The 12402-nt window shown below is 42.1% G+C and overlaps 1 protein-coding gene across 6 annotated transcripts in view; it reads right to left on the reverse strand.

Annotated features, from left to right (window-relative positions):
- The window catches only part of mical1 (microtubule associated monooxygenase, calponin and LIM domain containing 1), a 29704-nt gene that overhangs the window by 11773 nt on the left and 5529 nt on the right, over positions 1 to 12402 (reverse strand). For 3 of the 6 annotated variants that reach the window (XM_019865119.1, XM_019865122.1, XM_019865118.1), the window contains exons 2-15: positions 10344 to 10621; positions 9249 to 9456; positions 7075 to 7182; positions 6884 to 6979; positions 6587 to 6742; positions 6073 to 6173; positions 5703 to 5960; positions 4859 to 4974; positions 4325 to 4451; positions 3307 to 3385; positions 3051 to 3198; positions 2763 to 2953; positions 548 to 660; positions 255 to 320 (exon numbers count right to left, since the gene is read on the reverse strand). In XM_019865119.1, the coding sequence (XP_019720678.1) occupies positions 255 to 320; positions 548 to 660; positions 2763 to 2953; positions 3051 to 3198; positions 3307 to 3385; positions 4325 to 4451; positions 4859 to 4974; positions 5703 to 5960; positions 6073 to 6173; positions 6587 to 6742; positions 6884 to 6979; positions 7075 to 7182; positions 9249 to 9456; positions 10344 to 10601 (2025 nt within the window). In that variant the 5' untranslated portion in view covers positions 10602 to 10621. Of the gene's footprint in view, positions 1 to 254; positions 321 to 547; positions 661 to 2762; positions 2954 to 3050; positions 3199 to 3306; positions 3386 to 4324; positions 4452 to 4858; positions 4975 to 5702; positions 5961 to 6072; positions 6174 to 6586; positions 6743 to 6883; positions 6980 to 7074; positions 7183 to 9248; positions 9457 to 10044; positions 10166 to 10343; positions 10622 to 10694; positions 10789 to 12402 lie in introns of those variants that run through there. The other 3 variants (XM_019865121.1, XM_019865123.1, XM_019865124.1) reach the window with 3 other exon arrangements.

Genomic DNA, 12402 nt, shown 5'->3' on the forward strand with positions numbered 1-12402 from the left:
CATACATCACTAGAGATTAGTATCTGGACTGGTTGTTGGCTTGGCTTGAGAATGCGCGCACACACAAACATGCACGTACACAATTTGCTCCCACGCAAAAAAAAAAAAAAAAAAAAAGGAAAACACCACCTGCTATTTTGTAAGTAAGGTTATGTCCAATATTTAGGCAGTAAAAGGTAAATATATAATTTTGTTTGAATTTGCTCTTTTAGTTAAGAAAGTTCCCAAAACATAGTTAGTGAATTAAAACTTACACAGTCCTCCTCTCCCATACTTCTATTGTTTTCTCTTGTTTGCTCCTTCTCAGCTGCTAGTTTCTCCTGTGGATGAAATTGACTTTTATGTATGATCACACACACATTCAGCATTGTTATTTTGATGACTAACTAAAAATGCTTTCTCCTGAAATGTCCGAGCGTTCGCTACTGAGCAGACATGAGTCACTATGCAGCTCAAGAAGTCAGTCTGGAGGTCAGGACTCCGGAGAGGCAAGACGCCGGCACGGTTCATTTTCAACTTAATAATGGCAGTGGGTGTGCGAGTGTACCTTGCGTCTTTGCAGAGAATTATGCTTAAGTCGGCTGAGGAAAAAGATGGCAGAGTGCGTCAGGGAGAGCGTCAGAGGCTTGGACGAAGTCAGGAAGCCTTTGGGTTCTGGAACTGAAAGGCAGGAAGAAGAAGAGGAACACATTAGGCAAACGTTGACCATTATTTCACAACACCTTTAAATCTTGCAGCACTGCACTCTCTCAGCTCATCTGTATGACAAGATCGGTCGTTCTATGCAGAGGAAAATGAACATATGACTGAGTACTGTTCTTTTTAAATGCTGCATAAGTTTTCAATCTTTTGCTTAAAGGATAAAAGCAAAAAACATAGATACTAATTAGCGATACGCGAGCAAGGCCTTTCTTTAGGCAGTTGTTTGGCTGTTTGAAATCATCAGTCTTAATTCTTTGCTTTATGTTCAGTTTCAACTGGCAGGGGCATTAAGCTTGAAGCCTCGTCTCTGATGAATTGTTCACTGTTTGACAAACTGCTGCTAATTGTGAAGCAAAATCAGTTCAGAGCTACACTTGTATCTTAAGCTTTGGGGGGGAGGCCAAATCACGGCTCGAAAAACTAGTAAAAAGTATAGCAAGCCACTACTCTATTTAAAGAAACGCCACAAATTGCACACGTTTGTTAATGTCTACATTAATAGCAAATTCAATTACAGGTGAAAGCAAATCATCTTAATTGTAAATCTTAACATTCAGATGATCGCCTACTTGAAGCACTGCAGTCTACCAGGTCATCAGTACAGCACTAATAGGAATCGTTCTGCGCACAAGTACGGCACGAAACGTTCTGCTGGCAATTAATGTTCTAGCCATGATGTCACAAACAGCTGGCTCGTCTTGACAGCAGCCTCTCGGTACTCCCTCCAAAAAGATGAGACCACTTCACATCAAAACTCTTCCGCCGCACTCAGACGAGTTTACCGGCAAATGACAGCTGCCCGCTGCCAGATCAATCGATCCCGAGCGGAGCATCACAGAGGGAGGGCGCGCAGCGCACCCATTTGGGATCAGTCACAGCTGGAACTATTCACACACTCTCTTCTGCCTGTGAGAATTCATCTTCGGGGGTGTGGAACGAAATCCTGGTTCAGTGCAGACTCTCATCCTATCAGAGCCCGAGAGAAGGGCTAAGGAGAGCAGCAGACTCAGCAGCACCAACAGCTGAACACGCCACTTGAGCTCAATGAATTATGGGTAACCAGCTCTTAAAGAGACAGTGTCCCGACGGTGCACGTTGCAGTGGGAGGACTGACGCGCCCGACCGAGCCTTTGATGAGTGTGTTAGCGAGCGAGTTATGTAAGAAGATGCTGCTGTAACAAATGTTGGCGAGCTCAAACAGCAGCTTTCACATAATTTATTCAACGGTAACATTCGCTTTCTGCATTTTTGATTCTTTTGTTCAAGACAAAATAAGGCTCAACCGCAATAAAAAAAACATGTGCCTGAGTGATGTTTTATACAACTAGTTTCTTTTCCAATGAAATTCTGATTAACATCCAAGCTGGTGTATGTAATAATGATCTGACACCGTACAAATACACCTAAAAAGACAAATTATTTTTTTAACATTAGGAAGCAGTCAAACACAAGCGCTTTTATAATAGTAGGTGACTCAAATAAAGCTGGTACAATTAAATTATATAAATGTTTGTCAAATCCTACATCAAGGGCCACCACTGCAGTGCTCTGCATGTCCCAGGTAGCCCCCGAGGACCACATGAGTAGCCCGTGGGCCTGTTGTAAAAATAGCTCATTTGTGCGTGAGCATAACGGAAGCATCAGCAAATCCAGCACTAGCGACGATGTCACAAGTGTCAAACTTGAGGCCTGGGAGCCTCCATGTCATTTTCTGGGGCCCGCAAAAGCAAATCATGTGTCAACTTGCATGATCCTTGCTAAAATCTGTTCCGAAATGTCAAATTGTCATATTAATGTTGAGATTTTGCAATAATTTTGTTACCCTGTTTACACTCGAACATTAATTTAAACTATTATAGTTGACTAATTTCAAAACTAGTAAACAATTAATTTGTTGTGTACAAGAAATAATGGGATGAGATGATTAAAGTTTTTTTATGGTTTCACTGTCATAACGTTGTCTGTCTATTGTCTAATTGTGCACATGGCAACAAAATAAGTTGCTCACAACCATTTTGACATTTTGTGGCTTTTTGGACAGATGCATCTCCATAATTTACCTGGTGGGACCATAGTGAAGGCGTTTTTGATCTGTGTGAGGTAGAGGACCAATGACAGTCTATCCATCTGCCCGCCATTGGCTAAGTCAGTGGCCGACATGACTGGTGGGATGCCGAGCTCCTTCTCCAAGATGTTGAAGGCCACTTGGTGGTTGTGCAGGCATGTGGACACTTTCAAGGAGCTCATGTCTCTGCGCAAGTGGTTAAGAAGAAGCATCGTCACTCTCACTTTCGACGCCACCCCATTAGCATTGCCTGGTGAATTCTCACTTCCATTGAGCAACTCACATGAGCTGTGGTCGGAAGTGGTGGATCAAAGCACACAGAGCCAGCCCAGACTTCCATGAATTGGTGAAATCTTTCACCTCCACATTGGTATAACCCGCGGTGCTTTTCTGGCACCATTTCAACAACTCCTCAAATCCACTGAATGAATCTAAATGACACAAAAGACAATCCATCAGGATGCCACCTTTACTGTATATGCGTCAACTGAATTTCAAGGCAAAGTATCTTGAAAGTAACGTGGCCGACGCATGCCGACCTTGACGTGTGTAAGAATGTCTGTTATTCTGTTTCTTGCTTGACGTATTAGATTTATCAACGATGTAAAGGTGCTGCACCTACAAAGAGAGACATGTAATCAGTAAATACAGCTTTAGTGCAAAATCATAGAAACTGCTCATTAAAAGTATACACATCAATTGATCATCCCTTGACATTAATTACATGTTGAAAAGGCGTAGGAAGTCAAAAACTCATTTCGTCCTACCCCTTATTCTCAATTTAATTCTGACTTATGCCATATAAATCCAATAATAGGTTATTCGTGAATAATACTGTTGTATAAATGTATCCAAATAACACGCCCATCGATACGCAAATGTATGATACAACCCTTATATAAGGAAGAGAAAACAGAACATTTTGGAAGAGAATCTTCAAGGCCCAGCAAAACTTCAAAGAGCCAAATAAAGCTAATTAATGTCATGAATTTAATTTTAAAAAATTAATCAAGGTACAATTTAGTTACACACTGTGGCTAACCCAACCAAAATCTCCAAAGAATGTTTCCAGTTTTTCAATTTATACAGGATTTACTTTTTTTTCTTTTTTTTAAAGTAAAGGTTTCTCCGATTTTACTATTTAGAGGTAGGTACCTGTACATGTTTGAGGTACATGTTTTATATTATAAAGTACTGCCAATATGACGGCCATATTCTGAACTCAAGTTGTCATTTTTGGCAGTGGTCCTCAAACTTTTTCCATCAAGCATCACATGAAAAAAAAATCTTCAAGTACCACCACGGATTAATTTAAGGTGTATTGCATATAAAAGTTCAATAAAAATTGTCCCTAAATAAATGCTTCTGATAAAACATCAAAAAGTTTAATACAACTGAAAGTTTTAGCGTCTCTATTTTTTCCAGAGAGTTGTTCAAACATTAAAATTAATCCCAAGAAGCTTGACTGTGTCCTTTGTTAATGGTGACGTTGAAAGTGATGACACTCTCGAAATGAGGCCAAAAAAAAAAAAAAAAAGATGGGATGATGTGACTGACCTGGCTGGTCTGGATGGAGGCGAGGTTGATTCTGACGTAACGCGTTTTGGGGTCGATGCTGTAGGCAGCGTAGTTTTTACTGGTGTTTTCTGGGGTGGTCTGGGACAGGGCCTGGTAGATACTTTCTCTACACATTTCAGGGAAGCAGAAGCAGATGTCAGAGTGACAAATACAGATTAGTTGAAATGTTGCGCCACATTTCACATAAAGAATAAAACATATACGACGTACACGAAAAGCTTTGATCTTACAAATGGTTGGTCACAAGTATAAGTTTTAAATGATTAGAAAAACAAATATTTTGAACCTGCAATGAAATTAAAAAATTCATGCAATAGTAGACATCTCAATTTTATGTGAACTTGGGTTTAAAAAAAATATGGTTCCAAGTTAAAGACAATTTTCATTTAGAATATTCTAAGTTAAGCAATGAGGCCAAGTTGGAAAGATCGAAAGAGGTCCCGGATGTTATTTAATCACAGCTCCACCCAAATTTCATCTCCACTAGTTCACGCAGTGTTACTTTCCACTCACCGCTCAGCGAGGACCTTGAGAAGAGGCACTCCCGTACCCCAACTCCTCACCATCCATGCCGTGTCAAAAGCTGCCAGAAATCCCCGAGCGATGCCTGTCCCGAGAGGCCAGAATGGCTGCCGAGGACAACGCAAATGAACTGTAACTACTTGTGACACTGCTTATACTGCTTTTGTGAGTTGATCCCATCTGATAGAGGCTGAGAGGCGAGATGAACCTTGGAATGATTACCTGTCAATTACAAGACTGACAGACACCGACGGCCATTCATGTGCACAAACAAGAGCGACAATTAAGGGCCTGATTTACGAAAGGTTTGCTTGCTAGCACAATACATGAGAAAACGAAGAAGAGTGTGTGTGACATATTCATTCTCTATTCCGTGATTTAATTTGGGAGGTTCTGATGATCGAAAGGCGAACTTGTTTGCCAGTCCCAATCAGCAGTCAAATGCTCTTTGATGATCATCTTGAGAGCCAGCGGTTCTCAAATGGGGGTGCTCGCACTCCACGGGGAATGTGAGATTTTAAGACATTTTAAAGTAAAAGAAAAATCCCTTAAAGATAAATATTAAATTAATTCAAGATTTTGTTTGCATGATGGCTTGTCTCTTGAAGAACCTGCAGGTCGAGTCCCTCGTAAATCAATGCTCCGGTATAGTACATTGCGAGCAAATGATGCAGGCCGTGTCTACTGCGAATTTTAGTGTATGCCACAAATGCTGTCTGGACAACAGTGGCCTTATGTGAGTGCGTTCAATGAAAATCATGTCAAGTATTAATAAGAGTCAGCATGGACACGGTTGTCAGTGACAAACAATTGTGAAGGGCAAAGGTGCACCAACCTCAACCAGGCAATCTCCAACCAGAGCCATCAACAGTTTGTTGCCTCTGCGCTCCCTAACAAGCGAGGCGTTCTCGGCCCGCTGCATGCACGTGAAGTCAAAGACGGCCACGTCAGGCTGGCAGGCGTGGTTCTGAGCAAATTGCAGCTCAGGCAGTCGCCCCCCGGTGGAGAAGTAGGCGGCGTCGCGGGCGTAGCGACGAAGCGCCTCCTGATCGATGTTGGCGGGCGCCAGCAAATCCTCCGCTTCGTTGAAGTCCTGGACAACAGGATGACAAGTTGGAGGACGTTGGCCATATCTTGCGTTTGTGCAGCCAGCTGATATCCAAAACAACTACGGTTCCTCTTTGTGACAGACATGCTGTTCGCACCTGCTTGATAACACCTTTCTTCAGCAAACTCGTCTTTTTGGCAGTCATGACAAAGTAGTGGGTGTCATCTTTGTAATACACGATGTTCTCCAAATCAATACCTGGACAGTAGGATGGCAGAGAGAGTGAGGAAAATAAGAATTGTAATAATTATGCAAATTATTTTGACACTTTTATTCCAAGGATCATTTTGGGTCCCTCAAAGCTTAAACGTTCATCAAATGTTAAGGTGCCTCAAGGGTGAGAGTTGAGTTGTGGTAATATAAATAATAAATACTAACTTGAAATCAATGAATAATTGTGTTTATAAATCGTGATTTCAACATTAGTCAAAAATAATTGCATCTATAATCTGATCCGTTTATTCTCATGAGTGTCGCGGGCGCGCTGAACCTGTCTTGGAGCGGTAGGCAAGGTACACCCTGAACTGGTCGACAGCCAATTGGATAATCCAAAATAATTGTGATTATTATCGCCCAGCCTTATTGTCATCTATTCACACGTGGACTCGTACCAGTCTCTGTCAGCAGATCCTGGAAGAACTTCTGGTTGTAGATGCGGGCCACGCCGCTGATCTCTGCCACTTGGGCCTCTGCTGCCGTGTTCCTGTTGACGAAGTTGGCCGTGATGCCGATGGCCAATTTGCCTCTCAGCTCCTTGTGCTGAAAGCCTAGCAAGCAGAATGGCAGTGCTGAACGTGCAGTTTGATGACAACGAGGAAGTATTGGCCTAACGGCGTAAGGCCTTCCAAAATGTCAGATTGCAGCCGGTCGTGGACCCCCTTGCGACAGCAGTGTGTCGTTTGTCTCACCCTCGGGGACGAACCTGCCTCCGCCGGCGGAAATGAAAACATCGAACTGGAAGGTTGAAGCAGGGTGAGTCTCAGGCAGTAACTTGGCTGTCCAACCTGTCACATACAAAAAAACAGCAGTGCCTCAGCACAGCAGATGCTACACTGATTGCGTCCTCAAAAAACAGGAGGGGGTGTGGGGGGGCGTGTACCTTTCTCGCCTGAGGGCTCAAGCAGACCTTGGAACTCCACTCCGGTGTGAACCTCAACCCCAAGGAGAAGGCACACTTTTAGAAGAATTAACTGCAGCTGACGAATGCCTATAACACAAAAGATTCGATTCAATCATTACGGTCTTAACATCTCAAGTTAGATTTGGCGCGTCAAGACGACGGCCCCGGGGACATTAGTGATTCACTGTCAATTTGTTGGGCCATCCGTGGCATATGCCTGTCATAAAATTCGCAACTGACACAGTCAGAGGTGTTTGCCTGTGTTGTACAACTTACTATCTATTACTATCTATACTGGGTGGCAAGGCAAGAGAAGAAAAAAAAATCTATTGTTCTCATCTTTCACTTCATAATCCTTTTTTTAAGATGCAGTATTTGTGTAGCTCCTCATCCCAACTAAACTTTAAGTCTATTAACAATGAAAAGTCTTCAAATTTACACTTTCGTCATGTCCCTGGATCCACAGGAAGTGGCATCATTCAGATCCTCTGCGTACCATGGCAAGACAGAGTTCACACATTTGTTTTGTACAAATCTCGGCTCTGTCCTGTTACGATAATATATTTTTTATTGTTGATTTATTTTATACTGCCAACATGCTAGTAGTATCAATGCCATGTGGTTATATATTATGTATTGACTAATTCCATAATAAAAATTGCCTCCTGTTTCAGTCCTATTACTCAAATGAGGAGTTGCAGTACGTCAAACAATGACACAAAAATATTAAATCACCTGAAATGAGTGGATACACATTTTGAGTAGTTCAATATATGTACCGTAATACAAGATTTAGAGCTGAAAAAGACATGATCCCATCATGAGACACACCAATTTCCTGGGAATGCTCGTTTGTTACCTCCAATTGACTGGCAACCAGTCCAAGGTGCAAAGTGAGCTTCAGCACACCCTTGACACAAGTGATCATAATTATTTGCTGGATGTTCACTTCCTTCATGCTTGCTTGTAATGTCATTCAGTTCCTTAAATGTGTTGCCATTTGTGTGTCTTACTTTCAGCTCTTTTGACCTCGGGTGTTCAAGCTGCTATGCAAATTAGATTCAAGTGTTCACAAATAATTGGCTTGTAAAATGCCTGTGCAAAACAAACACAACATGCATGACGTAATCCCAAATACAAGGAGTGAAATGTTGCAATTGACCTTACAGTCTGGGTTAATTAAGGCCATGATAAAGATTAAAGACATTAAACGCTTGTGCAAATATATTTAAACAAAGTTGCTGTGGTTTTGCAGAGTACATGACTTAAAACACATGACTTATTTTCTGTTTCACCTTCTCAGAACTCATCTTCTGCTCTACTTTCAGTGACACCTTGAAATGTGTGTCATTTCCTTTTTGATAAAGGGAGTTACTGTGGGCAGCCCGATGGTCGAGTGCTTAGCGCGTCAACCTCACAGTGCAGAGGTGCATGGTTCGATTGCGGCTCCGGCCTCCCTGTGTGGAGTTTGCATTTCCTCCCCGTGCCTGCGTGGGTTTTCTCCGGTTTCCTCCCACATTCCAAAAACATGCATGGCAGGCTGATTGAACACTCTAAATTGTCCCTATGTGTGAGTGTGAGCGTGGATGGCAGTTTCTCTCTGTGTGCCCTGCGATTGGCTGGCAACCGATTCAGGCTGTCCCCCGCCTACTGCCCGAAGACGGCTGGGATAGGCTCCAGCAGCCCCCGCGGCCCTTGTGAGGATAAGCGGATCGGAAAATAAATGAATGAATGAATGAACAACTGAACGCTATCAAGTTTGTTTCAACTGTCGCTTGGTGCATTAGCAACGAGCTAGTTTGGCTTAGAGCTAACAGTTAAAACGTTTCCGCAAGCAATCTCAAGGAAATACAGCTAAAGTGACTCATAATCAACAATACTGTATACGATTACAAAGCAGGCCATGTCATCACAAAAATAATTTGAGCAAAACAATTACTTTCTTAGCTCACAAATATGTTTTCTCTCACAATTTTTCTATGTCTGCTTTATGACTCTTTTTCACATGCGGACGAAGGACCAAACTAAGAATTTGCAATGTTAATGTGGTGATTCCTAATTCCTTCCTGATTGGAGCAAGTGCTAAGTTTTAAAACTGCCAAGTTACAAGTGCCACCGGTGTACCCTGCTATCACATGTCAGAAGTCACTCACTGATGTGATCCAAAGAGCCGGTGCAAAATTTTCCGTAGAACTTCTTGGCGCCGAGGCCGCGCAGGTCATAAATGGTGAAGGGCCATAGATGAAGAACGTTGTTTCTGGAGAAAGTCTCTCGCTTCTCCAGCACCACCACCTCAGCCCCCAGCAGCGACAGTTCGATGGCCGTCCTCAGCCCGCATGGCCCAGCACCCAAAACCAAACACTGCAAGGGAGGAATAAATACAGTACACGCACAGTTAGTTAGGCCAACCACAGGAGGCTCACAAACCAACCAGATCTCGACCTGCAGCCTAAACTTTCCAAAACTGGTGGCAAACATGGTGTCATCCTCTACAAGACCCCTAAAATATAATCAACAGTAAAATAATCTGTGAGCCAACATGAAAGTTTTTAAATTCCTGGTTCAATCCCTTTAATAAATAAGTAAATAAAATGAGTGAAATGAGGTATCAAGTACTCGCGATGGCTGTCACAACATACATTAATAAATAAATAAATAGTGGTGTTGTATCACTGAGTACTCAAGATTCGAGTATTGGTATTGGTCTTAAAAAAGGTGATACCACCCTTTGAACATCCCTAATTTTGTGTACTGTCTCAGTACTTTGTCTGGTTGCTATCTTGCTATATGTCAGCATAGCATTATTTAGCATCTTTTTTTTTTCTAATCTCTTAAAAAGCCCAAAACTAAGATTTTATTACATTTTTTTCTCTTTTACCTCCGATCAATCTCATTCCCTGAATGATTCAATTTATTCAAACCTTGGAACAGATCGACTCTTTTACACACCATGTCATTCCCAAAATCAGCGGCTCTCCAAGAGTCAGCAGGTCCATTCCAAAGTTCCGTGGAGATTTTCTAGTTCTACACTGTTGCCCGCAGCCAGTTCAGCATGGCAAAAGTGATTTTGTTCTTAATTGTCTTACCTGGATAAATCAAAGTTTTCAACTTGGAACACGACTGGAAATTTCCAATCCTATTGGTGAATGGGTGGGGATCAATGTACCTGCTGTAAAAGTCCTCAGTGTGCTGTCTGACAATTTAAAACACATGCTTTTGAAAGGCAAAGAGCTACAGCTCAGCAATACCTTGTTTTTGGTGCATGCTTTCCTTTGCTGGTAGTCTGGGTGAGATGCCCGCTTATCCAACTTAGTCCACAAAGCTTTGGCTCGCCAGTAGTTGAGCCTCTCTTTCAGCTTGCTGTAGAAGCTCCGAAAATCCTTCAGATTGACGTCCAGCTGCCGGCAGAGCTCATTGAAGTGTCGCTGGACATCGTTGCAGTCCTGCGCTTGGACGAAACGGTCAAAGGCCGCGTGCGAAGGGTTGACGGGGTCCTGGCTCGCCATGGCGAACAAGAGCTGCAGCGCTGCGTTGCACAAAAAGAGGTTCCAGTTTAGTTTGGAGGACTTCTTGCCTGCAGGCTTTCATGATCAAAAGACCTTGTTGCTGTTCGCTGCTGGACTTTTATAGGCCCCATCTCGTCTTCCACCTCCTGTGTGATGGGAAGTCCCCCACTCACTCATCGCTTCTTATGATAGGCCTGATGATTAAACAGTGCGCACGTTGGCTGACTCATGAACAACCTCCTCCTTGTTGCTGTTTAGGGAACTTTACGTCCGCGTTTTTGTGGCATGCTTGCGTACAGCCTGAGGTGACAAACTCGTTGTTGGTTTCAGTGGTGACGGGTCCAACTTTTTCCACGTTGAACACTACCGCAGACTTTTCTACATTTTGTCTCAAATTAATAGCACAATCAAAAGCGAGATTGGAAACCATTCCGAAGACAGAAACTCAGCAGGATAGCGTAGATTTAGAAATCCTCTACAGTTGTGGAGAGACAATCGATTCAAGGACAACAAATCACTTTAAACTCATCAACAACCACTTCATTCATCATTTAGAGACCGAGATATTGATCAAATCCTTGGAATTTAAGCCTCTTAACAAGTAATATTCGTGAATTTCTGTAGTCCTCCAGGAAAGCAGACTGATTTTCTGTGTCTTCACCAAAATGAGACATTTGCAAATATTTACCTTTACTTTGGAAAACCGCAATCAACATTTTTGCCAATTTTCTGGCAGATGTTACGGACCAAACCAGTCACTGAATCTTTTCTGATTGATTGCGCATTTTGTGCAATGTCAGTTTGAAATAATGTCCTGTTTTTAACTCAAGGTATGGAACTCACTTTTGTTTTTTATCCAATTCATTGATTAATCCCACACAAAAAAAATAAATGACAAAGTATTAAAAGTATAGTTGCAGCCCTAGTGTAGACATCGTTATTGACAGGTGGCCAGCTCTCCATTTCCTTAGTAGAATAAAAAATGTAGAGTACATGCGTAAAAAAAGAACTACATATATCAAGTTTGAGAGAGCTCATCAAATCAGGAAGACAAACGGGAAATGCAAGAATGAAGCAAAGTCTTACACAAAAGCTACGAAATGGGTATTAGTGCGATACTGAAAAGAAAAAAAAAACCCTGCATTTTCCAGAAAAGGCTGTAAAATTAAGTCAAAAATTAACAATCAAAAAGTCTGATTTTTAACAACGTCCTCTCATTATTGACTTAAGGTGGTTGTTTTGCAAGACACACTAATCTTTAGAGTCAATATTACAGTCAAACAATGAGACGTATGTGTGACTTAATCAACACCAGGCTGAACCTGCCGTACATGTTATTTCTTGGAAGTGAAATTTCCGCCAAGTAACCAAAGCAACGGCTCTGCAAGATACCGTAACCTCCGCTCTGCTGCTTCTGCTGTCCTCTACCTGCGCCACGGAGTCACAATTACACAGCAGGCAAACGTGCGTGTTAACGTGAGGGCCGACTGAACGTTTATGCTGCTGCATTCAAGAGTCCTTTGCCACGTTTTATGACATCACTGCCACAAAACAAGCGGTCAAATAATCCAGCCAGGTGCTGTGTGTGCTTTAACTGTGGATTTCAGTCAGAATTGTGCAGGTTTGTTTTGAAATGTACCCTGTAATTATTGGATGGCTCCCAATGTACAACACTTCTTGTACAAATATTTTCTCAAACGCATTTAGCCACATGAAAAAAGTAATTATATATATATATATATGTGTGTGTGTGTGTGTGTGTGTGTATGTGTATATATATACACACACACATATATATATA

This window comes from Hippocampus comes, unplaced genomic scaffold (assembly GCF_001891065.2).
Source record: "Hippocampus comes isolate QL1 unplaced genomic scaffold, H_comes_QL1_v1.1 scaffold124, whole genome shotgun sequence".
Classification (NCBI taxonomy): domain Eukaryota; kingdom Metazoa; phylum Chordata; class Actinopteri; order Syngnathiformes; family Syngnathidae; genus Hippocampus; species Hippocampus comes.